The sequence below is a fragment of the Colletotrichum navitas genome (genome assembly GCF_030913465.1).
Source record: "Colletotrichum navitas strain CBS 125086 chromosome Unknown LY79scaffold_32, whole genome shotgun sequence".
NCBI classification, from domain to species: Eukaryota; Fungi; Ascomycota; class Sordariomycetes; order Glomerellales; family Glomerellaceae; genus Colletotrichum; species Colletotrichum navitas.
Window position 1 is genome coordinate 135459 of NW_026850578.1, and position 21009 is coordinate 156467.

Consider the following 21009-nt stretch of genomic DNA (forward strand, 5'->3'; position numbering starts at 1 on the left):
GCTCAAACCGGCTACAATATCGCAGGCGGTACTTTGAGAACCACCTACCTAGGGTCTAGACTTCCGTTCTCGATAAGCGTGTGATGAACGAGGTTCGAGGGAAGCAATATTTACAACGTATGTTTGGCAGTTTTGCGTAGGAAACCTGTCTAACATTGCAAACCTTACTCCCCATTATCCATCAGCATGCCATAACTTCTATCCTATTATTCATCCAACGTACCAAAACTTACATCCCGTTGTGAAGTAGGGCTAGGAAGGGAGCTCCCGTTGTCTTGGCCGTCTCCGAGCAGCATGGAGCGCTTCGGCCGGAACTCTCGGCGTAACCCTCGTGGAGCTGGCGGCTAGCAAAGGTGGACCATTACAAGCGCCAACACTGCATTAGGACCGAACAAGTCCAACCCGTCGTACTGCTAGCCTTTGTGAAAAGGGTAAACGAGGTCACCCTCAACGTGTTCATCTAGCATAAACAAACAAGGACAAGTTTGCTCAGATGCAAGAGATTATCGAATTTGTTAAGGGAAGTAGTGAAGCAGGGCGTTGGGGAAGAGTTTGACCCTAAGCTGGGTGTCTAGGTGCTGGAAATCAACCTGTCCGTGAGAGCCGGTATTGTTCAAGTTATAACCCAAGTATTGATATTAACCATCTCCGTGATGTTCATGGTAACCATCGTCCGTCGGGTCATTAGCCCAAGTACGTTGAAACAACCCTGCACCTCTTGTCATTGGCAACTTAGAGAAAAAGAAAAACACAAAAAAAAAAATTTTTGATGATTGGTGAATTTGCCCGTAGTTAAAACGAGCAATTAATTAAATGCCGGTGGCCACTCAAGGTTTGTGGGGGCCGCCCGCACTTCACACCTCCCCCCCATTCTACGTTCCATTCACCCCACAAAACCTCGAAGCAAAACCCTGCGCGCTGCACAATGACAACTTCACCGCTCAAAACACTGTCGCAAGTCGACCCCCATGACGAGACGAAGCCACTCGCCTCCCAGGCCGCTGCCGGAAGCCGCGCCCGAGGAAATCTACGGCCCGGAGGTGCAGCTGGAAGAGCAGGGCTTCGCTTGGTACGACCCGGACAGGTGGTACCCCGTCGAGATCGGCCAGGTGTTTGAGTCTCGGTACCAGGTGCTACTGAAGTTGGGCTTCGGCTCGGCGTCGACCGTATGGCTGTGTCGCGACCTAAAGTACGTCCGCGTCTCGCATCGCGCCGTTCGAAGGTGCTGGGAAGGGAGCAAAAGGCTGACGAGAAACCCTACTTAGCTTACACTCTTACGTTACGCTGAAGGTCTACCAGACGGGCCATCGCCAGGCGTTGAATGAGGAGAAAGTGCTCGATCACCTGTGGCGTGTGGCCTCTGATCACCCGGGCCGAAGTCTCCTACGTTCGATCAAGGCGAGCTTCGAAGTGTCTGGTCCAGCAGGTCCGCACGTGTGTCTGGTTTTCGAGACACTCGGGCTGTCGCTCGCAGATATTCGGGAGCTTGCCGGCGGGAAAGTCCCGGAAAACCTCCTGAAGGGCCTCACCTATGCTCTGTTACTGGGCCTGGACTATATGCACTCCGAGGCACACGTAGTGCATACAGGTGCGTGGCTCGCATGCGGGAGTTAACACCCTGAAACCGTACCACTAACAAATCATAGACATCCAGGATGGGAACATCATGCTTGCCATAACAGACACATCCATTCTTGACGACCTTGTAGAAGCCGAATGGGCTATGCCGAGTGCAAGGAAGATCATGGGTGACAGGATAGTGTACGCATCCACCGGGCTGGAGATTCCAGACGACCCCGGCGACCCGATCATATGCGACTTCGGCGACGCAAGATTTGGAAATGGGCCCTTCGAAGGTCAGGTGATGCCTGACTTGTACAGGGCTCCGGAGATCATTCTAGGGATGCCTTGGGATAAGAAGATTGATATCTGGGCCCTGGGACTCATGGTACGACCGTGGACCTGCATAGGTGCTGGATGTCTTGCATATGCTGATGCCTCTCTTGCAGATCTGGGATCTATTCGAAGGCAAACTACTCTTCAACACAAGACTCAGAGACCGAACGGCGTCGCGGGCAGCGCATTTCGCCAGAATGGTGTCGCTTATGGGTCCGCCGCCTGATGATCTCTTGGAACGGGGCTCATCCTGGAAGGAGTTCTTTGATGAAGAAGGTCAGCCCTGCCCCCGATCCTCTCAAACCGCAGGCCAAGTCGACACTAACACCTGGAGTACAGGTCAACTAATAATCGATGGCGAGATACAGGAGTCCTCGCTCGAGGAAGAAGAATGCAACCTCGAGGGCCCCGACAAGGCTGAGTTTCTGATTTTCTTAAGGAAGATGCTTCAGTGGAGGCCGGAAGATAGACTGTCGGCCAGGGAGCTTATGGAGGACCCCTGGCTGAACCGCCAATACCCCGATGACTAGACGAACCCATCTTGGTTTCTTGCAGAATGCTGCCGATGTCTCCTTTGTGTAAGTGTCTTGTATATATGACTACTGTATAGACCCATCTCTAGCACGGCCATAATGGAGGGAAACTGCCCGCGTCAAAACTCCATTTCCAACCTTGCATCCGCGGGACCCTCGCCCTCGGGCAAAGCCTCCGGCAGCTTGTTGCTCGATACGACTCTTCTGGACAGTTACGTCGAGATCTTCAATTCTTCGTCTCAACTGCCTCCGTCGCCTCAAGTCCCATCGATACCAACCCTTCTCGAAAGCTGGCAATCATATCTTTCTGCATTGGAACCATGTAACGCCCATCAAACGCAACTTGTCAACCACTCTCGAATGCCTGCCATACATCTGCGTAGTTCGCAAATTTTGCATACGAGGTGTCTCCAGGCATGGAAGGAGCTGGACGCGGAGATAATCTGGACGCGGAGATAATTTTAACTCCATCATTAAGGTTCGCGTTCCGGCCATGAATAACCCCTCCGCCGCCGGACGACTCGGACATCATAGGACTCCGCCCTTCGCACAGTTAAACGCCCCGAGCGTTCCGCCCTTCGCACAGTCAAAAGCCTCGAGCGTTCCCTTGCCCACGCGGAGACATCTCGGCTCAACCGCATCTACAAGACCGCTTCTGATAGCACCAAAAGCCTCGAAACTCAAAGCAAACACGTCAGCCGACAACCGCTCGTCATGTCCAGATACGCAGCCGCCCACGCCAACCCGCAGGGCCCAGGAGACGCGCGGCCCACGGCCCTTCAGGTCGTCGAGGATGAGGGGCTCGTCGGCAAGCTGGCCGGGACGGTCGTCCTCATCACGGGCGCAAACTCCGGCATCGGCCTCGAGACGGCGCGCGCCGTCCACGCGACAGGGGCGACCCTCTTCCTGACGGCCAGGAACTCCGCGAAGGCCCAACAGGCCATCGACGACGTCAAGAACGGGCCCGGCCCTAAGTCCGACGCGCCCGTGCACGCCATCGAGCTCCGGCTGGACTCTCTGGCCTCGGTGCGCTCGGCCGCAAAGGAGTTCCTCTCCCGGAGCAACAGGCTGAACGTCCTCATCCTCAACGCCGGCGTCATGGCCACGCCGGAGGGCAAGACGGAAGACGGCTTCGAGACCCAGTTCGGGACCAACCACCTGGGCCATTTCCTTTTCTTCCAGCTGCTGAAGCCCGCACTCCTCGCGTCTTCGACGCCCCAGTTCCAGTCCCGGGTCATTTCCGTGTCGTCCGTGGCGCACCACGGGGGCAACGTCCGCCTCGACGACATCAACTTCGAAAAGGAGACGTACCAGCCCTGGACGGCGTACGGGCGGTCCAAGACGGCCAACATCCTCTTCGCGAAGGAGATCGAGAGGCGGTACGGGTCCAAGGGCCTGCACGCCCTCTCCATCCACCCCGGGATCATCGCCACCAACCTGATGCAGTACCTCTCAGCGGACGAGGCCAAGGCGATCCTAAACAACGAGGCCGTCAAGCCTATCCTGAAGAACGCGCCACAGGGCGCGGCCACGACCACCTACGCCGCGCTAAGCCCGGAGTGGGAGGGCCGGGGCGGCAAGTATCTCAGCAACCTGGTCGAGGAAGGGCCCACCGCCGACAACACAGGGAGCACAGGGTACGCCCTGTGGATCGACGACGAGCAGTTGCCAAAGGAGCTCTGGGACAAGTCAAACGAGCTTGTGGGATTCGACGAGAAGTGAATGAATGGTACTGGAATTTTCCGAAGAGAGAGGGAATGATGGTCACTGGTGGTTAATGCGAGACGTTTAGGAGATGTTGAGATGAAGCAGAATTAGGTGATTAAAATTACTTCGCATGTTACTCTATGTGCAGGCAACCCCAAAGTCTTCTTTTTCAAAAGCCGTTCCATGAGCTGATTGATAATGACCGTCAACCGGGTCGGTCCCTTGAGCGCCAAAGCCATGCAAAAAATTATGTCGTGTCATGAGATTCATAAAGAGCGACATGCACGTTGTTGTTATTGCTGTTGTTATTGCTGTTGTTATTGCTGTTGTTATTGCTGTTGTTATTGCTGTTGTTATTGTCGTTGTCATCGTTGTGTGATTGTGGTCGTCGTATTATCAGCACTGGTCGTGTGCCCAGTTGCCAGCCAGCCTTCGTGACCGATTCCACCTAGGCGATGGCCGCGATGGCCTTGACCGGGGTCGGCAGCGTAATGATGCCGCACTTGATGTTGCGCTTGGAGTAGATCTGCCCCAAGGTCCAGTTGCTGTTCTGCCAAGATGTCTCCTCGCACGTGAGATCGGCGACGGCGTCTCCCCATGCGGTGAAGCGAGCGCTGTTCGTGACGGTTAGCTAGGTATATTCCCTCGTGCCGATTATTGGTCATCCCGTAAACAGGGAGGGGGGTTTGTTTTGTTTCTCCCCCCTCTCCCGCGGTGGGGCAAAGGAAAAGCCAAACTTACGGATAGCTGGGGTCATCGTTGCAAGTCCAGGACTGGTTCAGCGTGAGGGCGCGCTCGGGGTAGCTCCAGGTGAAGGAGGTTGTGGCGCTCTGGCCCTCGGGCGGGCTACAGTTGTAAACCTGGTCGCCGTAGAAGAAGTCACTGAGCTGGTTGCTGGCGGCGCTGCAGGCGACCTCGTAGTCGAGGACGGGGTTCGACACGTTGAAGCTGATGTAGCCCCACGAGTTCTGGTGGGCCGGCGTGGTGAAGGTGTAGCTGGCGTGGTAGTCGAAGCCGGTGAGCGTCCACTCGGGGACCTTGAACGACTCCTGGCTGCAGGTCGGCTCCTCCTGGCGCCGGGCGACGGGCGAGGCGAGGGCCGGGGCGAGGAGGAGGAGGGTGGAAAGGAGCTGCATTATGGCGGGCGGTGAGATGAAGGGTTGTGCTTGTACCGGACACTGGAGAAGAGGGAGTGTTGTTGTGATGGGATGATTCGGTACTCGAAAGTTCAGACGGGAACATCGTCAGGTTTAAGTAGGTATCTGGTTTGCATCGTAAGGGTTCCCAAAGGACCAGAAAAAATGATGGTAGGTTCGCCTGTCGCCCCAGTAGTCTTCGCTTCCCTTCCCCTTCAACGATCATGCCTGCCCGCCCTTGCATGAGCTATGAAAGACGGTATGGCGGAGAAGGTGGTGGTGCACCCGTTGAACGTGACGTAGCACCGAGGGCGTCGATTCTCGTATTCGCGACCCCCTTCTGAGCTAATTTGGCCCCGTGTCGCCCCCGGCGCTCGATCTTCCGGTAGGCTCGCTGTTTTCCCATCCCCATACCGGCAAACACGCCGTAGATCGTTGCGTCCGTTGACAGACAAAGCGGTGGAAACAGAAGAAAAAGAAGAAAAGAAATAAAGGGGGGGCTGTGGTAACGGTGCAAGAAACGGCCAAGGTGGGTTGAGGTTAATTGCCCGATTCCGGCTTGTCGCTGCAGACACTATGCTGCATTAGGGTAGGGGACTGATCGAGGGATTGCCATTAATAGAATTTGTCTCTCATCTTGCATGGGTTTCTCGCGCGCCGAGGTGCAAGCCAGAGACATCCCCAAGTCGAGGACGAGTGTACTTTACGCTAAATATGCTTTAGACTAGCGAGAGAGAAACAGCATGTGCCACTCCAACAGACAGATGTGCTGATCGTAAGCTCGTGTTGAGAGAAACACGATAGATGATCCTTTCGCGAGCGGTGATCGGCGTAGTGTCAGGACATGCATGAATGTGTTTCTCAGGTGGCACTCGCTTGCAGCTACGGACCCTACGAGGGGTGCCGTGGAGATGGAAACAGAAGATGTGACCGTACCCATCAATTGGCCGGCCGTGTCGGTTGTGTTTACGTACCTGTAATATGCATGCCGGGGATGGGACGACTTCAAGGTCTTCGGGGGTCCGTCCGAGGCCGTCTCTGCTTGGTACCAGATGCCGGGATGGGTCTTCTCACCACGAGACGAGATTCCCAGTTGCAAGGGAGACAACATAGCCAGGAAGATCGATGCATAGCCATAGACGAGGCGGGCTGCGATTATGCATACCCGCTGCATATCATTGTTTGGTTTCTTTGTCGGGTACCTCGTCCCATCGTGCATCTTCCCCGTCGCGGCTCCACTGAAGAACCACTTGTGCGACCTTAGCCCATCATGCCCGTCATGCCACTGGAGCCAAAGGGCACGCCAGCTAGGCCCATCAGTGCTTTGACTCTGTTGGCTGACCAGCAACTTCCGCTTGCACATACATGGGCGGGGGAGATAGCGAGATAGATCGCTCGCTTGAGCGGCTTGAAGGATTAAATCGTCATCGCATGCTCGGTGTTGTTCGCCTCCTGTCTCGGCTCTAGCGTGGGAACGTTACACCGGGCTGGGGTTGTGTTCGTTCTTCACCGACTCATTGGGTTTCGGTACTGCCGACCGATAGAACGTAAACCGTTTACTGTTGCACAGCCAGACGACCTGGAACACAAGATTAGACATAACCTGGACGGTGAGGGCTGTGTCAATTGCCAGAACACAGCGCTTGATCTCACCGCTGGAATCTTCTCGGCGAGGACGTGGAAGGACGAGGGGCAGAAGAAAGCGGTATGTAACTATACCGCGACGGTGAAGATATTTCTCGGGAGTATTTGCATGTTGCTCAAGTGGCACGGCGGCGAGCCTGACCGCTGCTGATCTCTGAAATTGATGGTAAATGTGCTTGGTTTCTTCAAGTGCAACCCTCCAGAAGACAATGCCACTTGCTGACCTAAGTGTGGACAGCCACACTTCTCAAGCAGCCACACATTGCGAAGCCAGGTATGTGGCGCTATATGGCGCATAGACTGTAGCGTAGAATATTGCGGTACGAACATGCTGGAAGAACAAAACGCAAAAGAACGGGACGAGTTTCCCGGGGACGGGCAGATCCATCAACCTGCCACCACGTCCGCGCTCCCCCATGATTCGACTATCCACGAGTCGAGCCGCCGCGACCACGGGATCCGGCCACATCTATCCTTGTGGGACGCCGTCAGGTCGGAAAGCTCCAGAGACAGCGATAGCGGGAACGATAAGGGTGGATCAACAAGACACGCCAATGAGGATGAAGGCCACCGGCGATCAGGGGTCCGCGAGGCGGGCAAACAGGAACGAGAACGTTCCTCAGTCTGCGATTTTACATGTTAGGCGCGCATGGGCGGCGGGAGGACCAGACCACGTGCGAATGGGAGTCGATTGGAGTCTATGTTGTTCCTTTCCCCCCTCATTGTCCCGATGAATCGTACAGAGCTCGATCCAGCAGCGCGAACAGCCCCACGTGTTGCTCTGGTTTGTCACCAGCAATGAAGTGGATGGTGGAGTCTAGCACGACGCTGGTTCTTGACTCGATGGGAGGGGTGGAAATTTCTAGACCACCCTACTATTAGGTATTAGGCGACGAGCCCGCCCCAACCGCCAGCATTTAATATGTCCATCGTCGTCCTATTCGGGTATTACAGAGGGGGTAGATGTCGGATTATCTGAAGCGCTGTTGCCGAGAGCTTCCCGCCCAAGGCAACCCAGTAGTCCATAGTGTGCGTGGTGTACTGCATGCAGTTGCTGCGGGACAAAAATGCCCGTCAATATATATCGCCAGCTGCAACAAGCTGAGCCCGCCGCCTCTTCTGATGGCACTGAACCCTCTCCTCAATCTCACCAACAAGGCGCCGCTGCAGGTCGTCGTGAACAAACCCTTGCCGAGACCTCTTCTGCCATCATGAGCAAGGTCGCCGTCTTGACCTCATCCACGCACGAGCTTGGTGTGACAATTCGCCAGCGCTCAGACCTCCTCGCCCTCCTCGGGCCAACCTTCACCCTTGCCGTCCGCTTCCAGAGGCTCGTCGCCGTTGCGTCGTGGCTTCTCCTTGTCTACGGCCACCTCCTCGCCACTACAACCCTCTCCTCGACCATTATCGCAACCCGGCTCTTCGCCGCCAACTCATTCCTTCTGCTCAACGCAACGGCGTCGGCGCTTCGCAGGTCGCTGCGGCGTGCGTGGAACTCCAAGAATGTTACAAAGCTGAGAAAGAAGTTCTTCATGGAGTTCGCGACTACGATACTGGGTCCAGGGTGTAACATGCTGATCGTGTTGGTCTTCTGGCCGGGCTGGATGCTCGTCCTCGGCCTGCTTCTTGCCGTCCGGATGATAGCCGGATGACATGTCGCGAGACGAACGCCGCCTGGCCTGGCGTGATTATTCTTCACATAGCATACCAACGACCTCGACAAGTTTTGCATCTTTACAGAGCAACAGGACCTGCTCTCATCTCGCAAAGAAGAAAGTATTCCCACCAGCGTCTTTTCGAACCTCGGCATTATAGTCCTTTTCGGGGTCAAACTCCTGCCACAGGCTCGCTGGATAGATGTGCTTGTTGCGCTCATACCAGCGTCTGTCCACCACCTTCGTCAAGGTCGGATCGTCGGTCGCGCCCTCGAGGGTGTTGATATCGGGAAGTGACTTGACCGCAGCAGCCTTAAGCGCTGCTGCGGTGGTGAGGCCGCCGTTTGGTGCAGCAGCCGCCTCCTCGGGTCCGGTTCCGTCCTTTAGGGGCGGCGCTTCGGCGCTGTAGTTGAAAAGCTGTTGGCCACCTGGGCCCAGACTCTTGTTGATAACGAAGAAGTAGAACTCGTAGTGCTAGGAAGCGTCAGCCTAGAAACCGAATAGAGGAACAATTGTCTTGAACTCACATGTGGAATGATGATGGACCCTCTAACGAGCATCAGGTCGTCCACACCGACTCTTGCCCATTCTCTCCGTGCATTGGCCTTTTCCCCTACGCCGAGCTCCGCGCCGACTTTGCGGCTCTTGTCCAGGAAGACCCAGATGTAGTCGCCCTTCTTAACGCGCACCGTGCCGCCTGGTATGTTGGATCCGTCGTAGAAGACAAATGGTATCGCAACCTCGGTGGCCTTGACGGCCTCTTGAATAGCCAGGAATTCGCGGCGCAACGCTTCCCGCTCGGCAGCTTCGCGGCGCAACGCGGCTTTCGACATGACCTTTGGCACAAATGCCACCGACGAGTTGGCTACGACCTTGGTATGCTTCTCCGCCTTGTCGCCATCGCCACCTTCTGCCTTCTTGCCCTTCCCCGTGGGTGCCAAGTCCTCCTCTTCCCCTTCGTCGTCGCCAAAGGATAGCTTGCTGGTGCCAATCTTCTTCTTCTTCTTCTTTGGCTTGTTCGCGCTACTTGCCGAGTCGCTTGCGGGGTCTGATGTCGCAGAAACGGATCGATCGGGTGTGGATGCGCTGGACAAAGCGGCCTCTCGTTCGCGGTCCTGCTGGTCGAGGACTTCAGCGCGTCGCTTGCGGAAATCGGAGAGCGCGACGAGGCCGACGGTGCTGTCCGAGATGCGCTCGGTCACTGTTTTGTTCGACGGCGTGAACCGTGAGTTTGTGTTATCAGACATTATGGGTTGATAAGAGTCCAGAAACGAAGGAAAGGATCGCGCAGAGCAATACGAGTAGATGGAGAGAGCTTCGTTTGGTCTTGCATCAAGTCTCCGACGATTGAAAGAAACGACAGGATAACGTGTGTAAAAAGGTTTAATCAGTATATTGACACGGTGTGGTGGGGCCCGCTTCCCGTGGTGGGTCCCGTTCGCTGGCAGACCCACTTTCTCCCGCCTTCACCTTTCCCTACGTACTGAGAGAGTGCCTCCTCATCGCCGTTCGCCTTTCTCGCCCTGCAGTGAGCTGAGCTGTGCCTCCAGCTCTTCTCCAACCCCCCCGCCACCCGATTATTCTTCTCATGGACCATATTGTCGCCCGACGTTGCTCATAGGGGTTTCTTTGCTTTCGCCCTGTTTGTTCTTTGCTTTTCATTCCACTTACTCCTTGCTTGGTAGACCCGCTCCCGCCCAATCCACCGTTGTTGCCGCTCGCCAACTTCCTTCACCGCCGTTAGTTCCACCAGTCTCGTTAGACGTTCGAAAGTACGGTACGCTATGAATATTCAGCAGCCGGTTGTAACATCGTCCGGGCCGCACAATGGTCCTGGCGCATTCCCTGCGCCCTCAGGGGGTCCGCTGGGGTTTGATCAGTACTCTGGGCCGCTTCAGTCTATCGATCAGTCGGCCCCTTACCCGGGCCAAGGCTATGGAGGAGCTCCACCGGGGGTGGTGGCCAACGTGAATATTCAGCCTCCGGTTGAGCACATGGCCGGCCCAGCGGCTTACCCGAGTCTCCAGTCGCAACAGGTGAGCGCGGCAGAGGCTCCCCGTCCTGCCGCTATCGCCGCCGCCGCCCTGAATCCTCTCGTGACGACCCCCCAGGACCTGAAATCGGTCAAGACAAGTACCCAGTTCGCGCTGCGGGAGTATCTGGCCCTTCAGAGAAAGAGGGGTCGTCTTGATGGCGCCACGTCGTTGGAGTTGGAAGACCAGATCAGAAACCAGGGCCGCATTCTGCTCGGCGACCTCAAGTTCCTGAGAAAAAAAGTCGGGGTCCTGATCAAGGAGGGCGAGAACCACCGCTGGAGGAACTGGCTGATTGGCGGAGCCGTGTAAGTCTCTGTCGTTTGCGGTGGGCATGTGCTCCATTCGGGGCACTCAATATTTATTGACTTCCTCCAGGGCGACTTTCATCCCAGCTGTGAAGAGAATCTTCCGCCGGCCTTCTGACAGGTCACAAGACCAGGTGCAGGCCTCCAACAACACCGAGTACGCCTTTTGGCGCAGCAAGGCACTGGTCGCTCGCATCAAGGACAGCCTCCTCGGCCGGAACAGCTTCGCCAGCATTGCCTTCTTCGTCTTCGCCGTCTTGTATGTTTTCACCAACGAGGTCTCCCTCCAGGTGGCCAAGACAGTCTCGAAACGCTTGAAGCGACTCAGTGCCAAGATTGAGCGGGGCGACGCCGATATCGTCGAGCAGGACATGAAGCTGCTGGAGGGATGGCGATGGCGTGTGCTTATGTGGGGTCAATGATTCGAAAAGGTTTCCATGGCCAACGTGACGAGTATATATGATGAGCATGAGCAAACAGCGGCATTGCATGATAACAGCGTGTGGATTTCGATTCTTGATGGGACCCGACTTGAGTCGGGTCATACAACAGATTTGTCGGCAATATACTATCTTAGATAAAGCCTCATTTACATATCTGGCTAAGCAAAGGAGAGTCGAGGGACTCTCTCATATGCCTACCATCCCATCGTAAGGATAGGCTCTGCAGGGTCTGGATTACCTCGATTCACGATGATACAACCAGTAGGACTATATGCAACTATCAGGAGTGTTTATGCGACAAAGCAGTAGAATGCACGTATTCGTTCTACGACGGGTCATCTTGATTTCAATTCTTGCTGCCAACAACATCGTCCAAACCGATTGCTCATCCGCCTCCACCATTGGGTGCCACAATACCAGAAAACATGATGAATAAGAAGAAAAGACGCCATTCCGGTGACGAACTCCATCAACCCAGCGACACGCTCCTGCAAAATGCAATTCGTCATGCCGATCGCGGGTCAACAAGCATTCGACCTCGTGAGCCCGGACCTCACGCCGACGCGTACTATCGCAATCTGTACTCTACCGCACCGGATTTTGGCAAGATGGGCCGTGAAGACCCGAGTTTCGGGGCCATGTAGGACGTGCCGGAGTTCAAGAACTTGTCAGAATATTGACATTCCCCTAGGCTCAAGCGAGGGAACCTCGACTTCAATGACCCTGCCGCAGTGATGCAACTTACAAAGACGTTGCTCAAAAGAGACTTCGGGTTAGAGGTTGAGTTGGCCGAGGATCGACTTTGTCCTCCGGTAAGAAAGTCATCAGGTCTATGGGGAAAAGACCTGAACATTAACCTTTGTAGGTACCAAATCGTCACAACTACATCCTATGGCTGAAAGGTCTGCTCGATAGCACCACCTACGACGATCCAGACAGGAAAATTGTTGGTCTCGATATCGGAACCGGGGCAAGCTGTATTTACCCGCTCTTGGGATGTACCCAACGCCCGTGGTCGTTCTTTGCTACAGGTACCAAAATTCTACAGGCTAGCCCGGAAGGAACCAGAGCTGACAATCCCCAGACATTGATCCCAAAAGCATAAATTGCGCGAAGAGAAACGTGGAGCTGAACAACCTTCAAAACCGAATCTCAGTCGTCGCTCGCACGCCGCAAGACCGTCTGGTTCCTTTAGACGAGCTTGGCGTCGACTCGTTAGGTTTCGTCATGACGAACCCTCCATTCTACACATCCGAAAAAGACCTGGTCGACTCTGCAAAGAAAAAGTCGCGACCCCCATTGACGGCGTGCACCGGAGCGTCGATAGAGATGGTGACCGCTGGCGGCGAGGTCAGCTTCGTCGGCAGGATGCTCGAAGAGTCTCTCGTCCTACGCGAACGTGTGCAGTGGTACACGTCCATGTTCGGGAAGCAGTCCAGCCTCGAGGAGTTTGTAGGTGTCCTCCGGGAGAAAGCCATCGACAATTACGCCGTCACGGAGTTTGTTCAAGGCAACAAGACCCGAAGATGGGCCATCGCTTGGAGTTTTGGGCCGATGAGGCCCTCGGAGGAAGTTGCACGAGGCCTGAAGGCTGCCGTATGGAAGAAGATACTCCCTGTGGCTGTCGAGTCGGAGGTCGTCAGCTTTCCTCTGGAGACCGGAGCCGGGAAGCTTGGAGACAAGGTCCACGAGCTCATGTCTTCGTTGGATCTCATCTCTTGCCAGTGGAATCGCGAGAAACTTGTCGGTGTCGGCAGGGCACGGGAGAACGTGTGGAGTCGCGCTTGGAGGAGGAAAAAAGCACGAGAGGAGCGCGAGGGCAAGCCAGTGGACGTTATGATGGACTCGGAGGTGTGCACATTCGGGTTCGAAATTGCACTGCGGGTCGGTAGAGAAAGCATATCCGTCCTCTGCCGATGGAGGGAAGGCCACGACCAGGCCATGTCTGAAAGCTTTTGCGGCTTCTTGAAGACGCGTGTGACAACTGCATAGACCAGAAACAACCCTCGTACTGTTTTTTTTTAGGAGCTTTGTCTGCTCCGTGTCGGTTCAAAAGGCTCTTAGAGTGATTGGGGATTTAACGCTGAGTAATAGTAAACAAAACAGCCAGAGACAGTTCAAGTCACTGAAGCACACAGATTAATTTTGAATCACAATTCAATCAATTTCAAGTCATGTTAGTATAAACAGCTCCTGTCTCGAAGCAGAAACGCGGGTTCGTAGACCTCGGCATCAAAATGACAACAAAGCTACCATTTTTCTCACCAAAATCAGCAAAGGCCTGCTTGGAAACAATGTCTAGCCCACCACCCAATTCAACCAAGGTTTCCAAGGACTGTTGCTTCTGCTCTAGTGACGAAGAGTGCGATCATGAAGTACCCAGAGCCAGCTGCCCTTACTGCAGCCCGGTTTTGGAGCTGATCCGCTAGCCATCTCCTAAATGATGGAAACGCTAAGGTCTAAGAAGGAGACACACATATTCGATGCCTGGATCGAAAAGGCTATAGTTAAGGTACCAAGATAGGAGAATAACATTCGACATTCCAGTCAAGTCGAGGGTTTTTGTTCAGCGTTATAAGCATGCAGTCAACTCCACCTGATTGCTTGCTGATGAAATATGGCCGGATCTGAGTGCGTCTGCTGGTAGGAAATCGTGCGTTGTACCATTCTGCTTGACCTATATTTCACGTTCGTGGGCCGGTGTGAACGCCAACTGAATTAGAAAGAAGAGAATGTTCAACTTAGAATTACCCTACCGCACCAGTCAGATTCTTCGGTACTGGGGGAAAACTGGAAAAGTAACCGAGAAATAGTCACAGTTCCACAGGAGAATTCAATGTACAATACTCAGCTTTCCAACTGGTTCGAGGATTATTTAATTAGGGAGCGGGACACATATCTAGCTCGAGCCTTGTTTTCATGTGATTCATGTCAACAAAATGCTAATTATTCCGAACATGTCTTTTGGAGAGGACATCGCGACCGTCCTCCTCCATGCCTCTCAGTAATCAGTGTGGACGCTCTTCGCACCGGCGTCAATCGCGGCCCACGCCGTAGCTAGAAACTCCTCGGGCTGAGTAAACTCAAAGTCAGGAAGGAGCCGGTTCCACTCGTCAGAGACATCAAAGGTGCCGGCCGAGATACCCAAGAGAAATCCAGCGACAAAGCTGGGGGTAACAGCATCGAGGGTCTCCTTTGGGATGGCGGGATGATCGAGCCTGGGCAACCACGGAGCTTTGACCACGCCAGACTTGAGATCTTCGGGGTTCAGTTTTGTAACTTGGAACGGTTTGCCTATCAACGTACGTTAATATGGCCTAGTCGGTTGTTGGGTTGCTTTCGGAACACGTACCGCGAAGCTTCTCACCAAGGGCGATGATTTGGCCAATGGTCATCTTTGATCCCTTGATCCCGCTGACGAGGGGCCACTCTCCTTCATACTCCACGGCCAATGCCACAACCTTGGCAAAGTCCTGGACCGTGGTCAGAGTGACGATGGCGTCTTCGCCGCCCTCGGTAGTAAGGACTCGGTGTTTGTAATAGTTGACTGGGGTTTCAAACAGGTTGACATGCTTGGCCGAGCTGAAAGGAAAGGTCAGGTAGTTCGTGAACAAGCCTGGCTGGAAGAGACTGTATTCGATGACCTATAGTCATATCCATCAGCCTGCGAACAATCCGACCGTGTTATTTCAGGCCTACCTTCTTCTCCTTGTTCACTTCCACAAGGTAGTTGCGAATCTTGTCCTTGAAGTCGTACCAGAACATGTGGTCGGGCTTGGACCTTAACCATAGCGAGTCAGAAAAATGGCGCAAGGACGTAGGTATGGATCACTCACGTAGCCCACTCACTGGGAGCAAACCGCTTCACTCCAACTTTGATAGAGGCGTCGATTAGCAGTTTCTGTGCGTCCATTTGCGCGGTGTTGGCCGGATCCATGGGTCCGGTCACAAAAGAGAGTACGGTGTGGACGCCCTTCAGAGCTTCTGCCAGCTGATCGACATCATCGTAGCTCGTCTTGATCCATTGCACCCCGGGAGAGAGTGCCTTGGCAGGTGCATCCTACCATCATTGGAATTCAGGTTAGCGACTAGGTGGAGTGAGTTGGAGATAATATGTTGTGTTTCCAATACCTTCCTGGACAGAATCAGGATTTCGTGCTTTCCTCTCGCAACCAGAGCATCGTGGACCTCCTGTCCAACGTCTACAGATTCATTCAGTATTAAGTTTGAACGAGTAAAGAGCTCCAAGGATGACTTACTCCCAGCTCCGCCAGCAAGCGCAATCCTGACCATGTCGATGACGGTGATACTCTTCGAAGACTCCAAAGACAAGATATTCTCATGGATGACAATAGTTGCTGATATAAACACTTATGAGATTGTGGGATCTTGTAACTGCTGGTATAGTTTCACGGAGGGGACTTGGAGTCAGTACATGGGATACTGCAATATAATATATATTTCCGCTATCCTGTTGACTTGATTGCATCAAACAACTCACCGTCTCTGCCTCCGCCGAGCAGCCGGGGAGGTGTTATCGTCACATCCGACGGCGGAAAGGTAGTGGCAACAAGCCAGAAGTTGCACATGCACTAAAACAAAGGGAACAGGCTGTGGAGGTCGTAGAGAATTCGCTCCTTAATTCCACCGCCGATTTAACGGGCGCTAAGCTGCATAGGCAGGATGACTAATGCCTCCTTGTCAGCCGATCATCTCCGGCAAAGCGGCGGTCGAACATACCCAGGCTGCTTGCCCCCTCGTCCTAGTTTCCTCTCACCTCGCCATGAACTCAACGCATCAAGCGCCTTTGCGAGCCTACAAGATGGAAACATCAGGCCAGCTGAGACCAATCCCGCTCGCCGATTCTGGTCCGGATTCCGGCCCCGCACCAAAGCGCCGGAAGCTCCGCAAAGGCACACAGAGCTGCTGGGAATGCAAGCGACGAAAAGCTCGGTGTACCTTCTCGTCCACCAATCACATTATCTGCGAGGGCTGTACGCGTCGCGGTACCGATTGTGTCAGTCAAGAGGCTACCGACGAACCGCCTCCTCCAGGAAGCAATAAGCACCTCGTTGACAGGTTGGGGCAGGTGGAAGCTCTGGTAAAAAAGCTGCTTCAAGCCGGTCACGAAACTGGACTCTTTGTCAGCGATGGTCTGCCCACGCAATCTCGGCCTGAAGAGCATGTACGGGTTCAAAGAAAGACGTCGGGCCGTTCTGGTTCCCCGGTTGATTCGACGAGCGCTACGTCCACTACACCACCACTCTCGTCAGATATCGATCATGCGCAACATAGACATTTGGTTTCATGCAGTGAGGTAATATTCGCCGTTCTATGCTTCAAAGAGTCTGCTAACTCACATTTGCAGAGCCGTTTTCAAACATCGCCCATGGGAACTGCCTTGTCTGCTGCTGTTGATGTGGAGAAGAACACATCAAAAGCCGAAACGTACGATGCCATTTCCAACCAGCTTCTCAAGGCCTGGCCAAACCAGGAAGATATGAGAACAATCTTGGCAATGCCGGTAGATACTTCACAGATCATCCGGGCAGTTGTATGTATCAGGATCAGCCCACCCCAAACGTCGCTGCTTTCGTCCGCAAGTCTTTTGGGGTTACCGCCCCGAGGATCTCATCCTGCCCTGATTGCTCGCAGTCTCCTAATCCTGGCCTCTTTTCTTCAAGGGATGCCTTCCTCGTCACTCCACCCTCTCGAAAAGCTCAGCGTGCCCTGGCAAGAAGTAATGTCGCGGGCCGTGAAGACGGCCCATGATTTGGTTGTCTGCAACGACGAGATGGTTTCGTCTCTCGAAGGGATTGAGTGCATCATGATGGACGGCCTGTACGAGAACTACGCAGGCAATCTGCAAAGCTCGTGGCTTGCTGCGCGTCGATCCGTCGCCATCGCACAGATGCTGGGCCTAAACCGGGGTGTCCAGCCGAAGTCCTTGACCGCCTCCGTCGCCGAGCCTAGCGATCTATGGTTCCGACTCGTCCAGTTTGATCGTTATCTTTCCCTCATGTTGGGTCTGCCACAAAGCTCTCTGGAGGACGTCTACGCGCGTCCAGACGCATTAGAAGGATGCACGCCCCTGGACCGCTTTTGTCGCCTATGCACTGTTGCCTGTGGGCAGCTACTCCAGCGGGATCCCTCGATCGTGTACGGCCCTGAAGACAACAAGGAGATCGACAAGTTGTTGCAAGAGGCTTCTGCGTTGATGCCGGCCCAGTGGTGGGTGCCCCCGACCTTCACATCAGACACCGGCCCCCTGGAAAGGATCCGCGAAAGACTTCGGTTCTGTGACCACACCATGTATTACCACCTACTTCTTCAACTTCACTTTCCGAACGTTCTACGGCCCGTATCTGAATGCGGTCATATCTATCGCAGGATGACGGCCATCACCGCCGGTCGTGAAATCCTTTCGAGAGTGCTGTCCTTCCGTGCGAGTCGACCTTCACGCTACTATTGCAGAGGAATAGACTTGATAGCATTTTTATCAAGCACTGCCCTGTGTCTTGCCCACATCTGCGACGCGCCTCAAGACGTCACCACCAAACACGGGTTTCACTTTTTCGCCCATCAGCGGCTCAGCGACCGGGGGCTCTTGGAACAAACACTGGCCGCCATCCAGGAGCTGTTTGATCGGGACAAGGACGAAATCGGAACCAGGGTTGCCTCGCTCCTCGCCTATCTCTTGCCCATAGAAGAGGACGTGACTTCTGGCGGCGAGTATGTCGTTGACTTTTCCCCAGAAGCGCCAGACCATGACGACCTTGGGTATAGTGTGAAAATGTCCGAAGATGGTACTACTTTGAGGATCTTTCTTCCCCACTTCCGGGCTATCAAGATCCAACGAAAAGGTTCTGGAGGAGAGCAACTGCCGACAAGTCACTCTACAAGTGGGTGTGTCGGCAGCAAGCTGCGTCTTGAATCAAGCACGACTAGAGATGAAAGCACCTCTTCAACTCGGACCGGGCAAAGTCCGATACCCACCCTCACAACCTTAAATGATGCTGAAAAAGCCGGTTCCAGGAGGACAGAAAATGTCGAATACCCACTATTCGGGCAGGAAGTTGACGAAAAAGACTGGGCATTAGAGAACTTGGACTTTACGTTTCTAGATAACTTCATCGGATGAACCCCGGTATAGGACACGAGCGACAGTCCTATAGTTCTCATAACGGTCTTTGTTCATCAAGGCCAAGCGCAGCCACGGTATAAAGACGTGCATAAGCCAGAGGTAAATTCTACTATGTCATATTTGATGCAATAAGGCTACAATTCGACGGCACAGTAACGCAATCAAACAAAAGACAGGCGGCGAGCCGTACGGACTTTTATACCAAGCCCAGGTGTCTCAGTGCAGTCCATATCCGCTGTGCGTTGTTGCCCATCCCATTCGTCGCCAGCTGCGGTCCTATCAAGTTCCTCATGGCGTGCTGGTTCGCCACATCCATCAACTCCCACAGTTCCCTGAGGACCTCCAGCTCGAACCTCGACTCGCGAAAGATGCGAGCATACCCCAAGAACAACATCTGCATCGCTTGCGGGGGCAGAAAGGCCTGCACACTGGGCATGAACTCGATGAGGAACTCGGCAATGGGCCGGGCCAGCATATCGGAGCACCCGAGTGCGCGGTCCTGGTCCAGGACGCAACAGAGCACGAACACGTGCCAGAATATCTCGTGAACGGTGGCGGCTCGATCGCGGGCGTTGGCGAGGAGGAACCGGGGCCGGGCGAACAGGTCCAGAGTACCGCTGCCCACGGCGTAAGGCGAGGCGTTGGACCGGCTCAGGTTCTCGAGATGTCGGAAGACGAAGGTCGCGGCCCGGGAGAAGGCTTCGTTGAACCCGCGCGGGTCTATGACGTCGTCCATGATGCCGTGGTCGTAGCCCCGGAGGAACTCGGGCAGGCCGAAGTGGCCGTGCTGCATGAAGTTGCGTGTTCGCGGGAGGTGCTCGTGCAGGACGTCGCGGTCGAGGAGAACCCTAGAGTCATCGGGAAGAACGACGGTGATGCGGTCGCGGAGACGCCCGGGCTGAGCGGGGTGGGCGGGTCCCGCGCCAAAGTTATTCGTAATGTTGAAGAGCTGACTGAAGTCGAAGAACCGAGGGCCGGGGCTGGCAAACGCTAGCCCGGGGGGCTCGCGACGGTAAGGGCCGTTGTGGTTGACGTTGAATCTGTTCCCACCGACGTTGGCAAAAGGCCAGACGTAATAGTTGTGTGTCTGAGGTCGGTATGACCACGAATCTGGACGGAACATGATGATGATTTCGACGACGACACTATACTGACAGTAAGCTATTGATCGGTGTAAACACTGAAAGGGTTCGCGGCTTGATGCCAGAGAATAGGAGTTATCCTTATCTTGTAGGCTCTTTTTCGAAACTGCGAGGTCACACATGTGCTACTTTTGGCCGCGAAATCGAGGTAGATGTTTGCCCGGTTCGCTCTCTTGTTATGCGGACGCCCGCGTTTGTACGCTTTGAGCCTTTTGCGGTGTAGATAGCGACGTGCCGACTGACTGCAAATGTGTAGACGATTTACGCAGGCACAGCTGCCGAGGTTCGGACTTATTACGCTCTACAGTAGGATATAACCGCAATGACCCTTCATTCAATTTCCAGGAGTAAAGGCAAAATCGACGCTGCAGTTGCCATGATAGAGAATATGCTTAATCCAGCAGATTCATCTTAAATCATCTGTGGAGACGGAGATGTGGCTACGATGAAAAATAATACGCAACTCCTGATTTCGAGGATTTCCGCAGCGGGTATGAAACATGGGACAGGACATGGGTTCGCGCTGAGCATCTCTGTCAATATGCTGTGAGACGGCTCTTGGACTTTTAATAATAACTTATTATAGATAAACGTCGAAAAGACCTTGATAATGGTCCAATAAGTAGGCGCCGGAAAGCTAAGGATCACCGGCGATGATGGCTCTGCTAAACTCCCAACAAAGGCCGGGCCTGACAGGGGGTCATATGAGAATACGCATATTCCGTAACCGAACCAACACAACCCCAATCCCAACTAAGACGCTAAGTAGCCTAGGCAGCAGATGTACCGTGCCTTAACAGAGGTACTATTCGCTGGTGAATTGGCAAGCCGAAGTGAAAGTTGTCGCCGGCAGAAGCTCTAAAACACGATACAAAGCCGTAGGCCTGGGTAGTCGATAGTTGAAGACAAACAGAGAGCTTGATAAATCGAAGGCATATCGCTCATAGGTGTAGAGAATGCCAAAGAGGGCGACTAACACTCACACAGTGAGGGTCTCATGAGTGGCGTATCGAAATCCCAGCTTCGTAAATGAATAATACTTGACATGCCATTAAGGGAACAGCTTGGGTTCCGATGTCCGTGTGCTTGCCTGTCGCGTAATTAATGCACGCCAATGAAACAACTCCTCAGCGCTTTATAGTAGGCGTAGCCCTAGGGGGAACTGGATATACCTTTGCCCATTTGTTTTAGGAGCGGCGGAGAAATGGAGTTCCGCAGCCCGTCGTATCTGTCAGGCAACAGTGTAATGCGGCGAACCATCTCAGCTGCCTCCTTCGCAGTGCCTCGTTTCCATGTCCAGAAAAACTATAAATACGAGGGAAACCCTCCTCGTCTCTATTGCTTGAAATCATCAGCATCCTCTCTTTA

General features: G+C 54.1%; 11 protein-coding genes across 11 annotated transcripts; 6 read left to right on the plus strand and 5 right to left on the minus strand.

The window, feature by feature from the left end:
- Positions 1–968: 968 nt before the first annotated feature.
- On the plus strand, positions 969–2426 carry LY79DRAFT_516066 (kinase-like domain-containing protein; the record flags this gene model as incomplete). The annotated part of the gene is made up of 5 exons (XM_060554780.1): positions 969–1189; positions 1266–1588; positions 1647–1948; positions 2010–2172; positions 2236–2426. 5 exons carry the CDS (start codon positions 969–971, stop codon positions 2424–2426), a joined length of 1200 nt encoding a protein of 399 aa, XP_060413792.1.
- Positions 2427–3143: 717 nt separating this feature from the next.
- On the plus strand, positions 3144–4151 carry LY79DRAFT_516265 (short-chain dehydrogenase; the record flags this gene model as incomplete). Its single annotated transcript, XM_060554801.1, has 1 exon — positions 3144–4151. One exon carries the CDS (start codon positions 3144–3146, stop codon positions 4149–4151), a length of 1008 nt encoding a protein of 335 aa, XP_060413793.1.
- A 428-nt stretch (positions 4152–4579) lies between these two features.
- On the minus strand, positions 4580–5395 carry LY79DRAFT_221081 (uncharacterized protein). The gene is made up of 2 exons (XM_060551600.1): positions 4878–5395; positions 4580–4750 (listed from the first exon to the last, which is right to left on the minus strand). The coding sequence occupies exons 1-2, from the start codon at positions 5270–5272 to the stop codon at positions 4585–4587; spliced, it is 561 nt and encodes a 186-aa protein (XP_060413794.1). The 5' UTR covers positions 5273–5395; the 3' UTR covers positions 4580–4584.
- Positions 5396–5840: 445 nt separating this feature from the next.
- Positions 5841–6983, minus strand: LY79DRAFT_221131 (uncharacterized protein). Its single transcript, XM_060551602.1, has one exon. It carries the CDS (start codon positions 6633–6635, stop codon positions 5997–5999), a length of 639 nt encoding a protein of 212 aa, XP_060413795.1. The 5' UTR covers positions 6636–6983; the 3' UTR covers positions 5841–5996.
- Positions 6984–7771: 788 nt separating this feature from the next.
- On the plus strand, positions 7772–8671 carry LY79DRAFT_221104 (uncharacterized protein). The gene has a single exon (XM_060551601.1). It carries the CDS (start codon positions 7984–7986, stop codon positions 8566–8568), a length of 585 nt encoding a protein of 194 aa, XP_060413796.1. The 5' UTR covers positions 7772–7983; the 3' UTR covers positions 8569–8671.
- A 2-nt stretch (positions 8672–8673) lies between these two features.
- On the minus strand, positions 8674–9818 carry LY79DRAFT_516193 (XAP5, circadian clock regulator-domain-containing protein; the record flags this gene model as incomplete). The annotated part of the gene is made up of 2 exons (XM_060554790.1): positions 8674–9045; positions 9099–9818. 2 exons carry the CDS (start codon positions 9816–9818, stop codon positions 8674–8676), a joined length of 1092 nt encoding a protein of 363 aa, XP_060413797.1.
- Positions 9819–9992: 174 nt separating this feature from the next.
- On the plus strand, positions 9993–11723 carry LY79DRAFT_554951 (uncharacterized protein). The gene is made up of 2 exons (XM_060557891.1): positions 9993–10912; positions 10983–11723. Exons 1-2 carry the CDS (start codon positions 10356–10358, stop codon positions 11332–11334), a joined length of 909 nt encoding a protein of 302 aa, XP_060413798.1. The 5' UTR covers positions 9993–10355; the 3' UTR covers positions 11335–11723.
- A 1-nt stretch (position 11724) lies between these two features.
- Positions 11725–13527, plus strand: LY79DRAFT_554953 (uncharacterized protein). Its single transcript, XM_060557892.1, has 4 exons — positions 11725–11995; positions 12047–12167; positions 12221–12386; positions 12440–13527. The coding sequence occupies exons 1-4, from the start codon at positions 11781–11783 to the stop codon at positions 13345–13347; spliced, it is 1410 nt and encodes a 469-aa protein (XP_060413799.1). The 5' UTR covers positions 11725–11780; the 3' UTR covers positions 13348–13527.
- A 687-nt stretch (positions 13528–14214) lies between these two features.
- Positions 14215–15866, minus strand: LY79DRAFT_221208 (NmrA-like family protein). The gene is made up of 6 exons (XM_060551604.1): positions 15615–15866; positions 15487–15557; positions 15192–15415; positions 15055–15136; positions 14708–14999; positions 14215–14649 (listed from the first exon to the last, which is right to left on the minus strand). The coding sequence occupies exons 1-6, from the start codon at positions 15646–15648 to the stop codon at positions 14357–14359; spliced, it is 996 nt and encodes a 331-aa protein (XP_060413800.1). The 5' UTR covers positions 15649–15866; the 3' UTR covers positions 14215–14356.
- A 15-nt stretch (positions 15867–15881) lies between these two features.
- LY79DRAFT_221203 (uncharacterized protein) lies at positions 15882–18596 on the plus strand. Its single transcript, XM_060551603.1, has 2 exons — positions 15882–16672; positions 16724–18596. The coding sequence occupies exons 1-2, from the start codon at positions 16046–16048 to the stop codon at positions 18494–18496; spliced, it is 2400 nt and encodes a 799-aa protein (XP_060413801.1). The 5' UTR covers positions 15882–16045; the 3' UTR covers positions 18497–18596.
- Positions 18597–18695: 99 nt separating this feature from the next.
- LY79DRAFT_670006 (uncharacterized protein) lies at positions 18696–19622 on the minus strand (the record flags this gene model as incomplete). Its single annotated transcript, XM_060563723.1, has 1 exon — positions 18696–19622. The coding sequence occupies one exon, from the start codon at positions 19620–19622 to the stop codon at positions 18696–18698; it is 927 nt and encodes a 308-aa protein (XP_060413802.1).
- Between the last annotated feature and the right edge of the window lie 1387 nt (positions 19623–21009).